This window comes from Doryrhamphus excisus, linkage group LG23 (genome assembly GCF_037039965.1).
Source record: "Doryrhamphus excisus strain RoL-2023G ecotype Guam linkage group LG23, RoL_Dexc_Guam_v1.1, whole genome shotgun sequence".
Taxonomy (NCBI): Eukaryota; Metazoa; Chordata; class Actinopteri; order Syngnathiformes; family Syngnathidae; genus Doryrhamphus; species Doryrhamphus excisus.
The window spans coordinates 5,675,320-5,694,480 of record NC_136379.1 but is presented as its reverse complement, the minus strand read 5'-3'; the positions used below and the strand labels follow the sequence as shown (position 1 = coordinate 5,694,480).

The 19,161-nt window shown below is 39.4% G+C and overlaps 1 protein-coding gene and 1 long non-coding RNA gene across 2 annotated transcripts in view; both read right to left on the bottom strand.

Annotated features, from left to right (window-relative positions):
* Window positions 1-4,403, bottom strand: part of LOC131107832 (uncharacterized) — a 204,444-nt gene extending 200,041 nt beyond the window's left edge. Inside the window, exon 1 of the long non-coding RNA XR_009120347.2 lies at window positions 4,281-4,403. This is a non-coding gene — a long non-coding RNA (uncharacterized LOC131107832). The remainder of the gene's footprint in view (window positions 1-4,280) is intronic.
* Window positions 4,404-6,125: 1,722 nt separating this feature from the next.
* Window positions 6,126-18,132, bottom strand: elovl6 (ELOVL fatty acid elongase 6). The gene is made up of 4 exons (XM_058064689.2): window positions 17,774-18,132; window positions 8,749-8,880; window positions 7,968-8,119; window positions 6,126-6,956 (listed from the first exon to the last, which is right to left on the bottom strand). Exons 1-4 carry the CDS (start codon window positions 17,854-17,856, stop codon window positions 6,511-6,513), a joined length of 813 nt encoding a protein of 270 aa, XP_057920672.1. The 5' UTR covers window positions 17,857-18,132; the 3' UTR covers window positions 6,126-6,510.
* Between the last annotated feature and the right edge of the window lie 1,029 nt (window positions 18,133-19,161).

Genomic DNA, 19,161 nt, shown 5'->3' with positions numbered 1-19,161 from the left:
TATTTATTTTTAATACAGTGAAGAAAATAAGTATTTGAACACCCTGCTATTTTGCTATTTCTCCCACTTAGAAATCATGGAGGGGTCTGAAATTTTCATCGTAGGTGCATGTCCACTGTGAGAGAGATAAACTAAAAAGAAAAATCCAGAAATCACAATGCATGATTTTTTAACAATTTATTTGTGTGATACAGCTGCAAATAAGTATTTGAACACCTGTGTATCATCTAGAATTCTGACCCTGAAAGACCTGTTAGTCTGCCCATTAGAAGTCCACCTGCACTCCATGTATCATCCTGAATCAGATGCACCTGTTTGAGGTCGTTAGCTGCATAAAGACACCTGTCCACCCCATACAATCAGTAAGACTTTAACTTGTAACATGGCGAAGACCAAAGAGCTGTCCAAAGACACCAGAGACAAAATTGTACACCTCCACAAGGCTGGAAAGGGCTACGGAGCAATTACCAAGCAGCTTGGTGAAAAAAGGTCCACTGTTGGAGCTATCATTAGAAAATGGAAGAAGCTAAACATGACGGTCAATCTCAATCGGAGTGGAGCCCCATGCAAGATATCACCTCGTGGGGTCTCAATGATTCTAAGAAAGGTGAGGAATCAGCCCAGAACTACACGACAGGACTTGGTCAATGACCTGAAAAGAGCTGGGACCACCGTTTCCAAGGTTACTGTAGGTAATACACTAAGACGTCATGATGTGAAATCATGCATGGCACGAAAGGTTCCCCTGCTTAAACCAGCACATGTCAAGGCCCGTCTTAAGTTTGCATATGACCATTTGGATGATACAGAGGAGTCATGGGAGAAAGTTTTATGGTCAGATGAGACCAAAATAGAACTTTTTGGTCATAATTCCAATAAGCGTGTTTGGAGGAAGAAGAATGAAGAGTACAATCCGAAGAACACCATCCCTACTGTGAAGCATGGGGGTGGTAGCATCATGCTTTGGGGGTGTTTTTCTGCACATGGGACAGGACGAGTGCACTGCATTAAAGAGAGGATGACTGGGGCCGTGTATTGTGAGATTTTGGGGAACAACCTCCTTCCCTCTGTCAGAGCATTGAAGATGGGTCGTGGCTGGGTCTTCCAACACGACAACGACCCGAAGCACACAGCCAGGAAAACCAAGGAGTGGCTCCGTAAGAAGCATATCAAGGTTCTAGCATGGCCCAGCCAGTCTCCAGACCTGAACCCAATCGAAAATCTTTGGAGGGAGCTCAAACTCCGTGTTTCTCAGCGACAGCCCAGAAACCTGACTGATCTAGAGAAGATCTGTGTGGAGGAGTGGGCCAAGATCCCTCCTGCAGTGTGTGCAAACCTGGTGAAAAACTACAGGAAACGTTTGACCTCTGTAATAGCAAACAAAGGCTACTGTACCAAATATTAACATTCATTTTCTCAGGTGTTCAAATACTTATTAGCAGCTGTATCACACAAATAAATTGTTAAAAAATCATGCATTGTGATTTCTGGATTTTTCTTTTTAGTTTATCTCTCTCACAGTGGACATGCACCTACGATGAAAATTTCAGACCCCTCCATGATTTCTAAGTGGGAGAAATAGCAAAATAGCAGGGTGTTCAAATACTTATTTTCTTCACTGTAGATGTGTCTGCACCTACTTCAACAAAACAAATTCCTAGTATGTGTTTGATCATACCTAGCAATAAACAATCTCTGATTCTGATTCTGAAGTATGTGTTCCAGGTTTCATTCTGGGGCAAAGGGGAAATGAGGAGAATGAATTTTTAGCTATTTTTCAGTTCACATTATTACCACCTACTTGCTGTTTTTCTGCCTGTTTGACTAAAGAATGACTAGGACTTGTGTAAACATGGACCAACACCCACCTGGTTGGGGGAACAGTCACAACAGTCACAGTAAAACTAAAAAACTCACAGGTCACATGGATATTGATTTCCTGGCAAGACACACTTAACTCTGCATTGGCCTAATTTAGCGCTAATAGATAGGCTAGGCCACCTGCGGTCCAAAGAGCGTCCACAAAGACAAGGGTGAAATTGGTTGGTGCCACTGTCAATTTTTCTTGAATTACGTCTCAATTTGGGAAAACAGGGGGCAATTGAGTCGCTGATTCTGGGAGTTCAAGACGGTCAAAGGAGACTTACATTATAGCACACAATGTGACAAAAGTACTGGGACGCCTTTAACAGTTTCTACAACATTTTGTCCATTTTAGTTCTTACACAGCATCACTCTGAGCACTGGAGAACAGAAAGTCCTTCCCCATGAAGCTGAAGGCCAACAATTTTCCACAGATATAGAATTCAAACTCGGACAACTAAGGTGTGATTCATTTGATTATCAGTGAAACATAGCAAATACTTGATGAATAACAACAAGTAAGACTGAAAAGAGGCAACAGTGACAGCTGAGGAGGAAACACAGTAGTAGAACAACTAATGGACAATTTTGGAGGTTATTTTCCTTTCTGCCAGATGGGACGAGCTTTGCCGCATCTCTCCTGACTCCCTTGCAGCCGGGATGACAGCTGATGAGGTCTTGGAGGGGAATTAGCGAGCCACTCAAAGGCTTTGCTCTGATCCTCCAGGTCACTTTTAGCTCTCCCCACTCTGCTGCGGGGACAAAGTTACACTCTTTTTTTTTTAACAAAGATTTAGGCCAAGTTAAAAATCACAAGAAAGTGGAGGAAAGGGGGTGGCCGAATGCTTGATTCTCAAACTATGGTGCCATTGGTGGTACGGTGGCTTAATATGGTGGTACTGAATAAAATGATATTAGAGACATGTACATATTGAAACAGAAATTTGGGCCTCTTTGCTACCCATGAGTGATCCCACTTCTGACACCACATTGTTTAGCAGCAAAGGAAAGAATAAATAATTTGTCTTTTGCCATTTTATTCTGCGTAGATTAAGACAGTTAAAGCAAATCAAAGTGATCTACCATATATACCACGTGACGTCTAAACGCAACCCCCTCATTTATCATAATAACACAATTTAAAGTGTGATTCAAATGTTCTGCTACTATTAAAGAGACTAGATTTTTAGACTTGTGTGGTATATTTTATCTTGATTGACATATTCAGTTCATTTGAAGCTGTAAATACATACAAACAATAATGGTTTAATTTCATTTGAACATGCATCAGATTACAATTGAATGCATCACATAATCAGTTCACAGTTCCACATGTCCAAAAGGAGTAGGAAGAAGCAAAGCTTATTAAATCCTACCCCTCCATCTGGTACTTTTACAATCAGTAACTCTTACATTTGTTCACTTCCTGCTTTCTTAATATAGTTTAAGTTTTGTTTTTTTTTGTCATATACCGAAGTACAAGGTGATATGAGCATCCAATGCCATAATGGGTACCATAGTAAGTGTCAATATAGTGATATATATAGCACATCATGACTGGTTCAGGACTCTTGACTGTCTTGAAATATAATCCTGTCTTTCTGTTCATACAGTAAAAATTGGCATATTTTACAAAAGTTGCTAAAGGTGATTAATCATAGTTAATCAATTTCAAAACCATGAGTCATCTGATTAAAATTTGTAATCATTTGACTGGCCTAAGTATTTTATAATGGCAGCCATAACGGTGCCATAATACTGTGATAACCATAATAGTAGTCATCATCATCATCATAATGATAACGGGGGCTACTGTTGTGGACCTACTCCAGCTCTGACTTGGTAAATTACATTACATGTGCTGGTTGTAGTAGCGTCTATTGTCAATAGGTGGCGACATTGGATTTAAAAGTTTATTTCTGGTGAAACAACACCAAACATTTTCAAGCAGCGTTTGTATTGGAGTTAATTATATTGTTTTTACAACAAAGCTACAATAAATAGGCAATGTATTATCAAGATAATCAACATTTACCCAATACCATGGTATTTGATAAATTATATTTTGGTACATTAAGAAGAACTTGAAATGTTGGGGCTTGGGACAGTTAAACAAATATGTTTTAAAGACAGACAAGTGTTGGATCAGACTGAAGATACGTCACCAATGCTAATTAGCCCATCCATCTTACGTTTTTAAGAGTTTCCTGAACGTTAGGTATTTTTTTATCATCTAACTTGAATGTTAATACTTCCATCCACCCATTTTATGTACTGCTTATTCTCACGAGGGTCTCGTGCATGCTATTTGTGATGGGAATATGTGGCAGGTGAGCACTAATGGACACACACTTCCGGTACCTGTTAGTTTGAATATTTCGCCACTTAAAACTTTTAGTTGAAACAAATTAACTTACCTTCCAAAGAGTTTCTTTTGTTTATCCTTAACTCCAACCGATCGCTTCCATTTCTTTGTTTTATTTCCTGTGGCTCTTTGTAACACGGCCTCGGAACCAAGTGCATTGAACGCGGCGCTAGCATGCTAACATCCCAGCATGCCTCGCTCGATCAATAAATAAATTAGTTACATTAGATTAAGTTTAAAAACGACAAATAAACCAAATACATTTAAAAACAAAATTGAACTTTAATAATTGAATGAGATAAAAAATGCAGAAAATAGTTACGAACGCAATTATTTTTCCAATTTGGGTCTGATGATCGATCCAAGTGTAGATGATGTTGATATCATAGGTAGGTTCAGCGTCTATCGATGAGTGATACTAACGTCCTTTATGTTTGTTTTCAGAACAAAGTGTGTGTGTGTTTTTGTTGCTGTGTTGATGATTTTATATTTAAAAATGTTATAATGTAATAATTATATAAGGTGGGAATTGGTTAATTGTTGGAATAAGTAGGGGGAGGGCTTTGGGGCCAAAATGTATTAAAATATATATATTTAAAATATATATATTTTTTTAAATAAATAAAAAAGTTAGAATAAATTTTAATATATATATATATATATTAATATATATATTTTTAAAATTACATATATAATATATAATAATATATATATTAATACATATATTTTTAATTGCACTTTTGTTTACTATTTGTATTTTTTTAATTATATATATTTATATATATTTGTATATATTTTTAATATATTTTTTGTACATATATAAATATATTTAAAAAATATATAGTCTACATTTTTTTTATTGCAGACTTTTGTTTTGTTTTTAATATACATAGCTTTCAGACCTGTATTGCATGGTGGAAGAGTGGAGCCTTTATTGATTGCTTGTATTTAATTGGCAAATAAATGCACGAGGCAAGAAACATGCCCTGGTTTTTGCTTTTATGTGCACCCTTAATCACCAAATATAGCGGCCATGTCACTAAATACATATGAGGTATCTAAACATCTCAAGTGAGCTCGTTGAACAGGTTTGCACTGATCAACCAGTCAGGGATGGGGGCTTGTCTCTTTGCTCTGATCAACCAGTCAGAAGTGACGGCCTGCAAGCTGAGCTGGCCCTGAGAGGTGAATGAGAAATCTCATTGGCTAAAAACAAAAAAGCCCAATTGCCAATAGTGCTTGCTGACAGTGACTGCACACTACTGTATTATTAGAGCCCTATTGTATCTATAGTATCTTATTTATCTTATGAAAAGTATGTTAGTATTGGCAAGACTGGGCCTCATACCAAAGTTTGCAGTGCCGCCTTACCCTAGTATTCTCGTGTTAGTATAATTCATTGAAATTGCCTTGCACTTGTACAAATCCAGAGAGTCCTTGTCAAACAGGAAATAAAGACTACAACAAAAACAATGTCACATGTTGTTCGTGTTTTGTTTTTTTACATCAATACAGTGCAAAAGCACATAAGCAACAACAGACAACATTAAGGATACATACTAGTCTTTTAAGTCATTACAGCAGAATGGAACTTACATGTTTAGATTTTTTCCTCTTTTGCTAAACATGTTTTTCAGTCCATCTAATCTTCCCAACACGCTGATAAGAATTAAGACTTTTTACGCCCATTTATTAGATGCATCAATGGCAGCGACAAAGCAGGATGCTTAGCACTAGCATCAAATGCCCAAAAAGGTGGTGTCATTGTTCGAGATTGGACCAACGTTGGTTATGACAGTGTTGACATATGCATATTCAGTTAAAGAACAAAGACGCTAAAACCTGAGATGTCACATTTTGCAACGTTTAAGACAGTGCACTTCATCACTGACACTCCTTAAAATGAAGTACTTTTTATTGACAGATGAGAACACAAAACAACACCGGACAGAGACAGAAACAAACATAGATGGCTCAAGTTGACACTCCATCCTTCATATGTTTTTTTTTTTTTTTTTACAGTCAAGTAAACACACGCTTTTGTGGCAGATGTGGCATTTTTGATCATGTGATTAAGACTATTTATGAGGGACATTTTTAACTTGCGATGGCTTCATCACGATGACGCCACTTCCTTCCGTTGTTTGTGTGTGGTTTTTTTTTTTTAGCTTTTCACATTACGGTCAAGTGCAAACACCTTTCATCCCCGCCATCTCGTCCTCTCAAAAGCTCCGCCCTCCAACTTCAACTTATTCATACACATTTCCTCCCTTTTTTGTACTTTACTCGATCTTCTTGGCCTTGGCGCCGGTGGCAGGTGCTTTGGACTTGCCGATGTAGGCCTCGAAGAAGAACTGGACAAAAAGCACAAAGTAGCTGAGGTACATGAGCGAGGACCACACTATGTTGTGCATGTGCGACGGGCACTCCTGGCCCTGCTGCATCCATGAGTAGACCAGGTAATTGACCATGCAGCCCATCAGCATCTGGGTGATCTGCGTCAGCGTGATGAACATGGCGAAGTTGCGCGACAGCTTGAAGCCGGCCGCCCGCAGCGCGTAGTAAGAGTACATGACGGCGTGCACCAAGTAGTTCATGGTCATGAACCAGCCGCCACCGGCCACCATGTCCTTGTAGGAGTACCAGGAGTACAGCAGCACAGTGATGTGGTGGTACCAATGCAGGAAGATCAGCTTCTGCTTCCTCAGCACGATGAACAGCGTGTCACCTGCGCCGTATAACAACATTGAGACCATCACGAATCACATGACAAAAGTCAGTTTTGACAATATCAGGGTTTGTGAGGACATAGCAGAACCTGCTACTCGTTGAGAAGAGCAGTTACTTTGTGTTAAGAAGCAGAGTATGCCATCTACTGTATGGACGTGAAAAATCAATCTACACAGACAGTCCCGTTATTATGTGTTTATGAACGACGGCAAACCAGTAGTGTCAAATAAAACTTAAAAAAAAAAAGTTTTGCCAAATTTATTTATGCCGGTCCAATTTTATTGGTGGCGGGCCGCAATGACTGTATGGGAAATAATGACATTCATAACAATGCTACAAGTTTAAAATGAAGTTGACCACTAAATACAGCTAAAATAAAGGAAAATGTATGAACGTGTTGTGTCTTTGCTCATTTGCAATTTCTTGCTCTGTGGTTAAAATCCCACTTTTCCTCTTTGCCATCATTGGTACCCTTCTGTGATGGCATCATGGGAAAAAAAAGCTAAAGACAAAGCCAAACACCACTGAAGTATTTTTTTTAATCCTAAGTTTCTGTGGTAATTTCCATGTTATAAATACAAGTTACATTTCCTGTTCTGTGGTTATCATCACACTTCTCTTTTGTGCCATCACTGGTACTTGTTCTATGATGTCATCGGGGAAAAACAAAATAGGTTAAAGAAAAACATTTGTGGCATGCAAGGGTTCCAAAGTGCTTTTTTCAGCCAGTAGTTTATTTAAAAAATGAAGTAAATACGCTTGATTTCTCTTTCAATAGCATTGACTGGTAGTGTATATAGATATTATTACAGTATTATTATTTCAGACGTTTGTTTGACGTCATCTTGCATGACAATGCATTTATTTTGGGGTGAACTATATATTATAGAGCACTTTAGGGGAATTTGATTTTGGAGCTTCCATCATACAATCCAATAGCACCTCTAGTAAAATGTGTATTTAGGTACTTATTATTTATTTTAAAAGGGAAGAAAACAACACTACTTACCCAGTTCTGGTGCTTTACTTAGTACAAACGCGTAGGCCCAGAATTTGCTGACGGGTCCGTTGTAAAAGCTCTGGTCGCACACAGATTGTTTAAGCCCTTTTGTCATCAGAATATATGTCATGTAACTTCCAGTGCGGATGGCGCCAAATATACTGAGGAAAAAAAAAAGGACATTAAGTAGACTGTACATTTAACATTTAACCGTGACACCCAACCATGTGTGCTTTGTTTTTATTGGACCACTAATAAAAGTTGTGATCCATTTCCACACCAGCAAAAGTGCAAAACTGGTTCCTATATTTTTACAAGGAAAATGAGGTTCTGTTATATTTATGTGGAAATTATGTGAAAATGGAGCTCTACAGCAAAGTGGAGATTGTGGAGTAGAAAGCCTGCGTTATGTTCCTGTGTCGAAGCACCAGTGTACATTGTGTGGGCTAGCTCCTCCCTCCTTCTCCTACATATTTCATAGTTTCCAATTCAGGTCCAGGTACCTCAAAAATGAAAACATGCAAATTTGGTCCAAAAAGAATGCCATTTTGTTTTTACTGAATATTAATTAAAATGTGTCAATAACACACCACAGCATTTCTGCAGAGCATTGCATGTCACACGCAACAAAGAGCAATAAAAGGAACAAAATGGTGTCATAAGGGACGGCATAGCGACTATTCAGAAGCAAAAATGCTGCAAAAACAGGCTAAGCAAACCCGGCTCAACAATGAACACGACAATAAATCACTGAGGTTCCCAAAATTCCACTCATTCCGTCCGTTCTCACCTGAACACGGCGAGTGTGAGAGACCAGAGCACCAGAGGCTTCCTCAGTTCAAACTTCTCCCTTTGCTTCATCACATGGCGACCGCCCAGGATGCAGGCGGCGTAAAGAGCGGAGAAGAGAAAGGACTTCTTCCTGTTCAAATGACAACATCAAAGGACCATTATAAAGGAGTATATGCATACACATAACATGGAATTCAGCCTTTTTCCAACTGTGAGACATGAAATGTTTATGCAAAAATTAACACTGAAAGTTATGGCACAAAAAGGATCTAAAGACACGCATTGCTTTGTTTATCAGCTGGTTGTGAGAACGACTTTAGCCTAATGTGTCATCTTGAAGAATCTCAAGCATCTGCGGTAAACCCATCTTTCAGCGTAATTATCTGCACACAAACAAATCGGCAACCACATGTTTACAGTTTAAAAACAAGACAGTGTCATTTCATCTGTGCATTGTTTACCAAACAAAACTGCAGCGGAGGACTTATTGTGATTTTTCTTTAAAGCGTGTCGCTCCAACTGTCACTGGATTGTTATCTTTGCTTCCATTTTGGCTCAAAAGTCCCAGCAGGCTTCTTTCTATGTTGACGACAAGCAGGTGGCGACTTGACTGGCTGGATGCAGCTTAAGGCCAACATAAATGAATGGAAGCATGAGAAGAAAACAAAGATTTGGGCTATTTTTAAACGGAAGCCAACAACAACAAAAAGCCCAGCTTATGCCAGTAAATTTGCAGGTGGTGGTGGGCGAGGTTGCCCGCCACAAATACATTTGGACGGCCACATATGCAGTAAAATTGGCAGTAAATGTAAAATGTAATTATAATGGAATACCTTTAATTTGCCAATTGTCACAGCTCCGTACAATAGGTGGCAGCATAGATCCTAACACCCCCTCACTGACATATACCCTAGCTAACCCAAACACCCATCTCAGTCATGGTGCAAACAACTGAAAGTTAACAAAAGGGACACAGGATGTAACTTCATAGGGCATTATGACAATATTCTGGTTCAGAGTGAGAAAAAAAAAAGACTACAAACACGTTTATTTTTGCCTCCAGCTCATCTTAGTCATAAGCAGACATTCTCCAGACACACGGAACACAGCGCTGTTTCACTCATGTCCAATTGTGTGTCTTAAAAATCTTACATAAGCAGCCTGAATAACAAGATGGGTATTACTGTTTGTTGAAGATTTCGAAACAGTGTGTGCAGATGCTGACATCTCATTATAAAAGTTAACCAAGTTACATCCATTTTTTTAAATTAATGGGCAAAATTTAATTAGCAAACATTGCATTAACTAAACCAAAAAGTACAAATTTTTGCAAAATTTTATGTTCATTATTGTGCGGAGTACAGTATGAAGAACAGTTTGTAATAATGGCAGAATTTGGAGAACTGCATATGTGCAGCATAACTGTCCATCACCTTACGTAATGGATGCCATTTGGTTTCGACACATGGCGCCAAACGGGTTTTTCTACAAGCTGGTTCCGGACGTCCCCGACACATCAAGGACAAAGCATTGCACTCAGAGTGAAAACATTTGCACCAGAACATTAAGGCTGGACTGCAGAATGACATCATCCTCGCTCCGATGTCGGCGTTGAGTGAAGCACAACATTGTTACCAGGCGGCTAATGTACACGGATGAAGTATCTTATTGGATTTCCTCATGCAACCAAAAATATGAGAACAGAGTGATTGTAGCTACCGAGTGGGAAGTTTTTTTTCCACTGTAAAAAGTTAAAAATAGAAAAAGAGATGGAGGGAGCAATGTTTACATTAACAAGCTGAAATAAGTCATGCTTTTTCCACTTTTCTGACCTATAAAAGTTAGTTAGAATGTTGTATTCTCGTGTTAAAAGACGCCAAAGTTTGCATATTTAGAAGCGATCCCTTGAAGTAGTTTGGGATGGCTCAAAACGCTCAGTTTCAGAGGACGTTGCAAAACTGTTCTTTTGTGATGTCACCATGGGTGTGGCTGTAGGCGCAATATGCAACCTTAACTTCCCCAAGCTCTGCTTCCCCCGCCTTCTCCCAAGCAAGAGAAGAATATTTTCATCCATCAACGGCATTTCACACGGGAACATGAACGTGATATATCCATCAAACTGTTGCTGAAGGTGCATGAATGTCCACAGAGGTGGAGAGAACCACAATGCATCTGGAACGCGGAAGTCCCCCCCCCAAAAAACGTGTAAAGACCACATTTCCACTACCAGTGTTGTGTCAAGATTGTCTGCGTTTAGTAAACACGGCACCCTCACTTCCAGCTTCTGAGCTCCATGGCACCAGCGGCACCTCTGACAAAGTGTATCCGACAATGAGTGCTCCGTCTCGGGCAGGCGAGATTGGAAGTGCCAACTCTGTGTGTTCATACACGATAAGTCAGGGGTCTCCATCCGGTAGATCATAAGCGGCCAGTAGCTCCTAAACACTTTTCAATTAGCTCTCCAAAGACTATATTCATTTATTATCAACTCCTACACTAAATTAGTAGTCAGGAAGTAGTTTGAGGGTGACCAATCACAGCGGCCGTGAGTGGAACAAATTAAAACAGACCGTTTTGGCAGGAAGCGCACATCCAAGAAAATACAGCAGGAATAGGTGAAGATTCTGGAAGATCTAGAAAGTTTTCTGAGTGGGTTATTGCATGTATCTGCTCTATAAGGGTAAAAAAAAAATATTCACTTCACAAAAATTCACTTATTACGGTCGGGTATAGAACCAATAAAGCATGATAAATGAGGGATTACTGTATATATTTCAACATATAAGTCACATGACATAAGCAGAACCACCCAAACTATAAAAAGTGTGATTTTTTTGTCCAGCAAATAGTCACATTTCACCATCCTTACTCATGCAAGTAGGGGGATAAAGTTATACAAGTTTATAAGTAACTATTGTTGATGGCAATACAATAAAAGTGTAGCTAGCTTTGAAGAGCACAGCTTCAGCTAATGCTAATGTCTTGCACTGCAAAAAAGCAATACAAAACACAGGAAAATGCAAAGTAAGAGGTGAATAATTTATCTGATGCCAAATCACTTTGTCTTGTCAAATTTTTGTTGACATCATGGATATCCGGATCTGACTTTTGGACCGTATTTTGATTGAGATTCTAAGTTTTTCGACCAATTAGAATCACAAAATCTGAAAATGAAAATTATGAATAAAAAAAAAAAAAAACACTGGCCAAAGACTACAGTGGTCTTGCGTCTGCAATCAAATCATGCCTACCATTTCTGACACATCTCTGTGAAGTTATAAAGCTTGTATAAATAGGCTTGATGCCTTTGGTACAGTCGTGTAATGTAATGAGCATCAATGTGTGGCTAACATACTGTACACTGCATCTAATCTACACAAGTAGACAGTGGTGCTCATGCCGATATGTAGCCCGTAAATGGAAGTTGGCGTATCGTGCCAAGTACAGGAATCCCTCGGGTGTAACTCCTTCCCCTCCCCCCCGTTGGCAGCAATGTGTGGAGCTGCTGGCTAACCTGCTGTGAAACTTGGATCCCTATTAGCCGGTCCAGGAGATTTCAGCAGTTACGTAATCCTGAGCTTGCAGTCTGAGGATGAGTCTGCAGTGTCTCCCTGGCAGCGTGTGTTTACAAGGTGTTAATGTATGTAAACAATGTAAACGCCAGCATGTAGTAGTACCACAACATAGCAAGACAAGGCTGTTTCCTTTGAAGCGTGGGTTCTAAGTCACCACAATGTAGCAGGAGGCCTCACAAAGATCAAAAAAAGGTGGCGAATATGAAGCGAGGAAGCAGGAACACGTAATCCAATTAGCAAAGCACCCCTAGTACTAATTACATCGTGCAATTAAAGAACTGTAAAATGAACACACCAGCACGATGCCTACACCAGAATTTCACCTTCAAGCAACTGTTTTTATTGCTCGCTCTGTTTGAGTTCATCCCATAAGGCTAACAAGAATCAAATCATAAAACTTTAACTGGTCACACCACTATTAAACATCTAACCACCTAACTTGCATACAAAATTGGCCGATTTTGCCACAAAAATGTAATTCTGCATACACTTACATATCTACTTTGAGCACAATGTCAAGTTAGTGTTTCAATTCTTTTCCAACTCATGTACTTGCAGCCCGCCACTGATGAATTTTCCCTGCCACAGATTGAGTTAACGCTACCTATTAAGAATTCTCCATGTTTACATATACTTACACTCTTACTCCTACTTATACTCTTAAGTACTTAAGTACACTTATGAATACTCAAGTGTCACATTCACTGCCAGTGCAATCAGCAATGCTAGGTCCACAAGTCATGACCAATGTGTGTTTTATACAGATTTAAGATACATTGAGTTTTTTAAATCTTAAACTGAGACCCTTAAACAATGCACAACGATGAGCCAATTCAAGAAACAATACAAGCAGTTGATGTTTGCTAAATACAAGAATGAAGAGTCTTGAACCAGTCATGATGTTCTATACATATCACTATATTGACACTTACTATGGTACCCATTATGGCATTGGATGCTCATATCACCTCCTACTTTGGTATGTGACAAAAAAAACTTGGGAAACATTAGGAAAGCAGGAAGTGAACAAATGTAACAATTAGTGATTGTAAAAGTACCAGATGGAGGGGTAGGATTTAATAAGCTTTGCTTCTTCCTACTCCTTTTGGACATGTGGAACTGTGAACTGATTATGTGATGCATTCAATTGTAATCTGATGCACGTTCAAATGAAATATAACCATTACCATGACCATTTGAAGCATGAATGGTTTTTCCAAATCATCATCTTTGTAGTCAAAATGAAAACTGTGTTCATTTAGTAAATAGCACCTGACTTCAAAACAATGCCATAAAAATTACATGCATGACTTACGGCCAATTATGCAAACTAGGCAACTTATGTTGCATCCTCACCACTGCCCTGTGAGAAACAGCATCAGTTACAGTGTACCCCCCCCCCCTCCCCCCCTCCAAGGTTGTGGAGCGGCTCCTGTCCCTGAAAACAAGTCAAGAGCCCACTATGGACAGATTTGCTTCCATCCATTAGCTTGACTGCATGTACGGTAGGGCCACCAGCGATATCGGCAGGACACACCCTTGGATGAGATCACCCATCAATCTTCAACATTTCAAAGAACTTCTTTTACAGCTCAGTAGAAGTGCCTTTATCAGATCGTCACACCTCCACTGTTTACATTGCACAATATTGCGGGGTGTTGTAATTCTAAATTGCCCGCATAAAAACTCACTATAAGTATTTGGTTTTTGTGCCAGCATGGTTTCCTTTTTTTTTATTAACTGGCAAGGAGTTTACTGCCCCGTGTTTCCCCCGTAGGACTAATGAGATGTGAAAGCAGAGCAGTAGCACTCCAGGCACACCGTCGTTCCAAAAGAGCCAGCCCACATCTCGCTGACCTCACCGGTTATGAAGAGGCTGGCAGCTTCGCCTGCGGCAGCTGACTTATTTCGGTCAGAACGAATCAGCTCCATTTTATGGCAGCTGCATTCTAAGGTTAGGTCATTGGAATTTGGAGAACAGGCAGTTTTATTACAGAATTACTTACAAATACTACCAAAAAAATCTACATGGAGATAATGTAGAGTAGCCAATGTACAGCTAGTATAGTAAGAAAGATTTACTATCCAATGAAAATGACTCACAGCCACTAGCTTGATGCTGGGGTTACATGAGTGCTGCCGGCACTGGGGAGCTTCATTAAGGGAAAAGATGGAACTCCAGCATACAGTTTGCTGTACTGTGACATTGTGAAACTGAAACTGGGCCGAATGACAAAGTTCCAACAAGATGAGGAACCCAAACACATCTTAGATGTCAAGCGGTTTGCTGAGGAAGCAGAAGGAATGAGCAGCAGAGTTCCAGCACCGATGTCATCATTGAGGAATGGAAGCAGAGCAATGGTGCTCATTAGGCAGAGGCCGGTATGACATTCTGATGGTATGATATAATCTTGGGCAAAAATATCATGGTGAGACAGTTTCACTGTATTATTATTACATAGAAATTTGTCCACAAAAAATATTACAATAATGTTGAATGTCGACAATACTTTGATACTTGTTTTTTTTTTTTTTTTTTTGTACCTCGCACTTCGGTACGAGGTATATTATTTAAAAAAAACAAACAAAAAACAAAAAAAAAACTTAAACTGTCTTATGGAAAGCAGGAAGTGAACAAATGTAGCAGTTACTGATTGTAAAAGTACCAGATGGAGAGGTAGGATTTAATAAGCTTTGCTTCTTCCTACTCCTTTTGGACATGTGGAACTGTGAATTGATTATGGGATGCACTCAATTGTAATCTGATGCATGTTCAAATGAAATAAAACCATTACCATTACCAAGCAGAATTATCAGCAAAATTTGACATTGTGACGCACAATCTATCAATAGGCTTATATATGTATGCTTTACATTGTATCGGTATTATCACACATTTATAACGCTTTACCAACCTAGGGTGAATGAGATGTGTGTTCTTTGGAAAAATTGCCTATTTTCATAGAAATCAATTTAATAGAAAAATCAATTGAACAAAAATCCACAGATTTTTCCAGTTGTAAATGCCAAATCACAAATGTACAGGGATCCACTCTACAGGTGTGGACTAACTAAATTAACAAAACATAATGAAAGCACTCAAGAAAAACCTCCATTACAGGTCTAAAAACGCTGAACAGCTAGGACGCTCTGGGGTGAGACATGATCCTCAGCGGTTTTCAGAACTATGTTGACGGCACTGCCGAGTAATAAGAAATGATAGTGATGACCCAGTAGTTCACCGTGAGTCAGCAGGCTATAGACGTTTAAACGAGACGCGGGACTTGCACAATGTCAATATTGGATCACGAATATAGTCCCACATCAATATCATTACACAACTGTCTGCGACTGTTTACACTTGACTCTATTTGCCAAGGTGATTGTACACAGTGAACCATGGCCGACTTGGATGAACCCCATTTCACATTATGGGAAGATGGTAGATGTCTATTTATGCATACATTATGCTCAAAGTGAGTACTTGTTTATAGGATTTGGAAATCAGCGCATGTAAAGCGATAACATCGTTCGACATGCTCTATTGTCGAGGCAAAACATAAAGATGCTGAAATTTTAATTAGCGGTTAGTGGCTTGTGTCCAGTTACCGAGCAGTCCGCCATTGTTGTTTGCGCTTTCAACCACCACATATACGGTTGGCATAGACACGAGAAACCAGAGTCTAACAGTAGTTGGCTAATTATTGGTTCAAATAAGGGAACGGTTTGAGACCGTCTTCCAGGCCACTTTCGATTTTAGGACTTCTGACTCTATGGTAGAGTTTTTACGAGCTGATATTTTACAAGCATTGTTGCAGTATGCTCTTAAAAACAGCCGAGTACAGGACTACTGTCAACAATGAGAATCTATGAGTAGCATTTGTTTAGTCGGTAAACAGCAGAGGGGTCCTGTCGAATAGAGGATCTCTGGTAGACATTTTTGGTATTAGGTTTTCAAAAACAGCAGAACATTCAGTGTCTTTGAGGCTCTATAGACTAGTATTTTTGCAGTAAGTCCTAAAAAAACAGCATCGGATTATATCGTAGTTGCCATATAATCAATAACATAAGCATAGCTTCAGTCACAAAGGGTCACAGTCATGTGATAGCCTTTGTTGTCTCTTAGTATGTGTTATTTAATGAACTAAGAGCAGTTGCGTAAACTGCACTGTGCCCTGTACAGAATAACAACACAAAGTGTACATTTAATCTGTTGCCGTGAACCCACTTCCTACCTGGAAAACATGCACATACATGCAACTAGGCCAGCAAAATGATGGCATTCATTGTGATTGAATTTATGATTTTCCCAGGCCTAGTGCCAACAAGACACAATGACTCCAAATTGCCAGTCGCTTCTGAGACTTGCTTGTGTATACATTGACATGTATGTGGATATTTATCTTCATATTTATATATTTTCACCAGACCGAACAAAAATTTACAAAGCTTTTTATGCAGATTTCTAATGTGTACTGTGTGTAAACCAAACTAAAAATATGAAACTATGTACTTATTTATGTTACAAAACCAAAACAACTTATTTGTGAGGTGAAGTGAAGTATTAACAACAATTGTTGACATTATGAGCATTTCCAAATATTAGTAGGGGTTTGGCAAAAAGACTTTAAGGTAATTATTTTTACCTTTGCACACACATTCATACTGATAAAAATAACTCCACCACACCCCTTCTCCTTCCTGATCCCTGTTTTATGAAGAAAATCACATTTGAGCCAGCTGTGAAGTAGATGTCACACAGCTGGCTCAAAGGAAGTCGGAGCTGAAGTGGTGCGACCTGATTGGCTGCTGCTCTGTCAGCAGACATCAGTAGATGCAGCTGATTGGTGGGCTCCCAGTACCAGGGGGATGGACATCTATTGCACGCTGCTTTTTCCTCCATGCGGCCTCACAACCGTTCATGATGTGTTTGATATGTATGCGTATCATATTTCTGTTTTTAAACATCAAATCACATTTTAAGAGAAACAGCCTTTGTTTGGTGTGTCCCTGCTGCCTTTTATGGCGGTGCAGAAAACGCAAATAAGCTATTCAGGCCCATCGTACATTTAGGAGACTCACTTAAACCGCCACTATAACACTACAGTGCAATATTGGGCTAAGCTTCTATTGTTAAAGCCTACAGGGATGTCGCTGCAGCCGGGGCATGATGACCTTTACAGCATCATCATGGTGACTGATGCCGGGAGGGGGAGGATGCGGGAGAGTTAAATCACAGACAATCAAGGGCATCCGACTGGAGACTAGGTGCATGGATGTGTTGGTTTTTAATGCGATGAAGCTAGGGGTGGTTAAGGCGGATGGATGTTAGCCTTTGTAGCAGCAGCATCATTAATGTACTTCAAAGCAGTTTTGGGACGTTGTAGTTTGGGATTAGCCGACGCGGTGTAGCATGGCACGGCATGGCATGGCACAGCATGGTCTTACCAGTTCTCCTGCATCCATCGGATGGCCTCCTCCTCGTTGAATTGCCTCTCGAACTCGTACTCTTGGAGCGCTAACACCGACATACTGGCGGCGGGGCCGGCTCGAGCTTAACGCCGAGTCAAACGTCACTAATGTGGGGGCCGAGAGAGAGGGAGGTGGTGATGATGTTCGTAGCGGTAGTGTAGTGGATAATGATGGTGATGGTCTCTGCTTAGTCTATGTGCTCGTCGTAGCCCGCCTCTCTCATCGCCCTCTCCTCCTTAAGGACGTTGAGATTCCGCGCGAATGGACGCTTGCTCAGATTGACTGCTGTTTCCTCCTCCACTCGCCGGTCAGACCACGCCCTTCTTCCCAAGATGGAGGCACCGGGGTCCTAAAGTCTTCCAGATTAGCCCGCTCATCTCCCCTTATAATGACATCAACATCCGGTATTGTGACCATTGCCACTTATCACAGTTACAAGCATATTGTTGATATATTTTGTCTTGTATTGCTGTTGTTATATTTTGCTCACAAATAAGTTTATGAAAATAATAATTTGAATGAAAATAAATTAAAGACAAAATGAATGAATGAATTGACATCAACATCCGGTATTGTGACCAATGCCACTTATCACAGTTACAAGCATATTGTTTATATATTTTGTCTTGTATTGTTGTTGTTATATTTTTCTCACAAATAAGTTTGTGAAAATAATAATTTTAATGAAAATAAATTAAAGACAAAATGAATGAATGAATTGACATCAACATCCGGTATTGTGACCAATGCCACTTATCACAGTTACAAGCATATTGTTTATATATTTTGTCTTGTATTGTTGTTGTTATATTTTGCTCACAAATAAGTTTGTGAAAATAATAATTTTAGTGAAAATAAAGACAAAATTGCACAATCATTTTATGATCTTGAATTGTAATGTAATTTAAAAGTATCGATATCTGCAACAATCAAACAATTGATCAGCATTGTCACCATTAAATTTCGCTTTTCAGCCATGCTACAAAAAAATAAATACACACTTTATGAATGCGTACATGTACATTATACTCCACGCAGTTAAACTACATGGAGATGGGTCAGAAAAATGTTATGTTAATGGAATTCAAAATGAGTTTACAAACTCTAGTATGTAATACTTTTCTGTGAGTGACCGGTGATTAGACCCTTTGTTTGTCATTACTACCACTTGTCCTGCTATTTACTCTTTCACTTTGTTAAAATGTCTGCTGTGGAAAAGGTCATTAACCTTTGCACAATACAGTACATAGTATCCACAACCCTAAAATGATAAACAGTGACAGCTTTGTCTTGGTCTTGTGTTGCACCCAAGGCCCGCCCAAGTTCTGAGGAATTCTGTGTTGTGTTGGCCAGGGAATGTCACT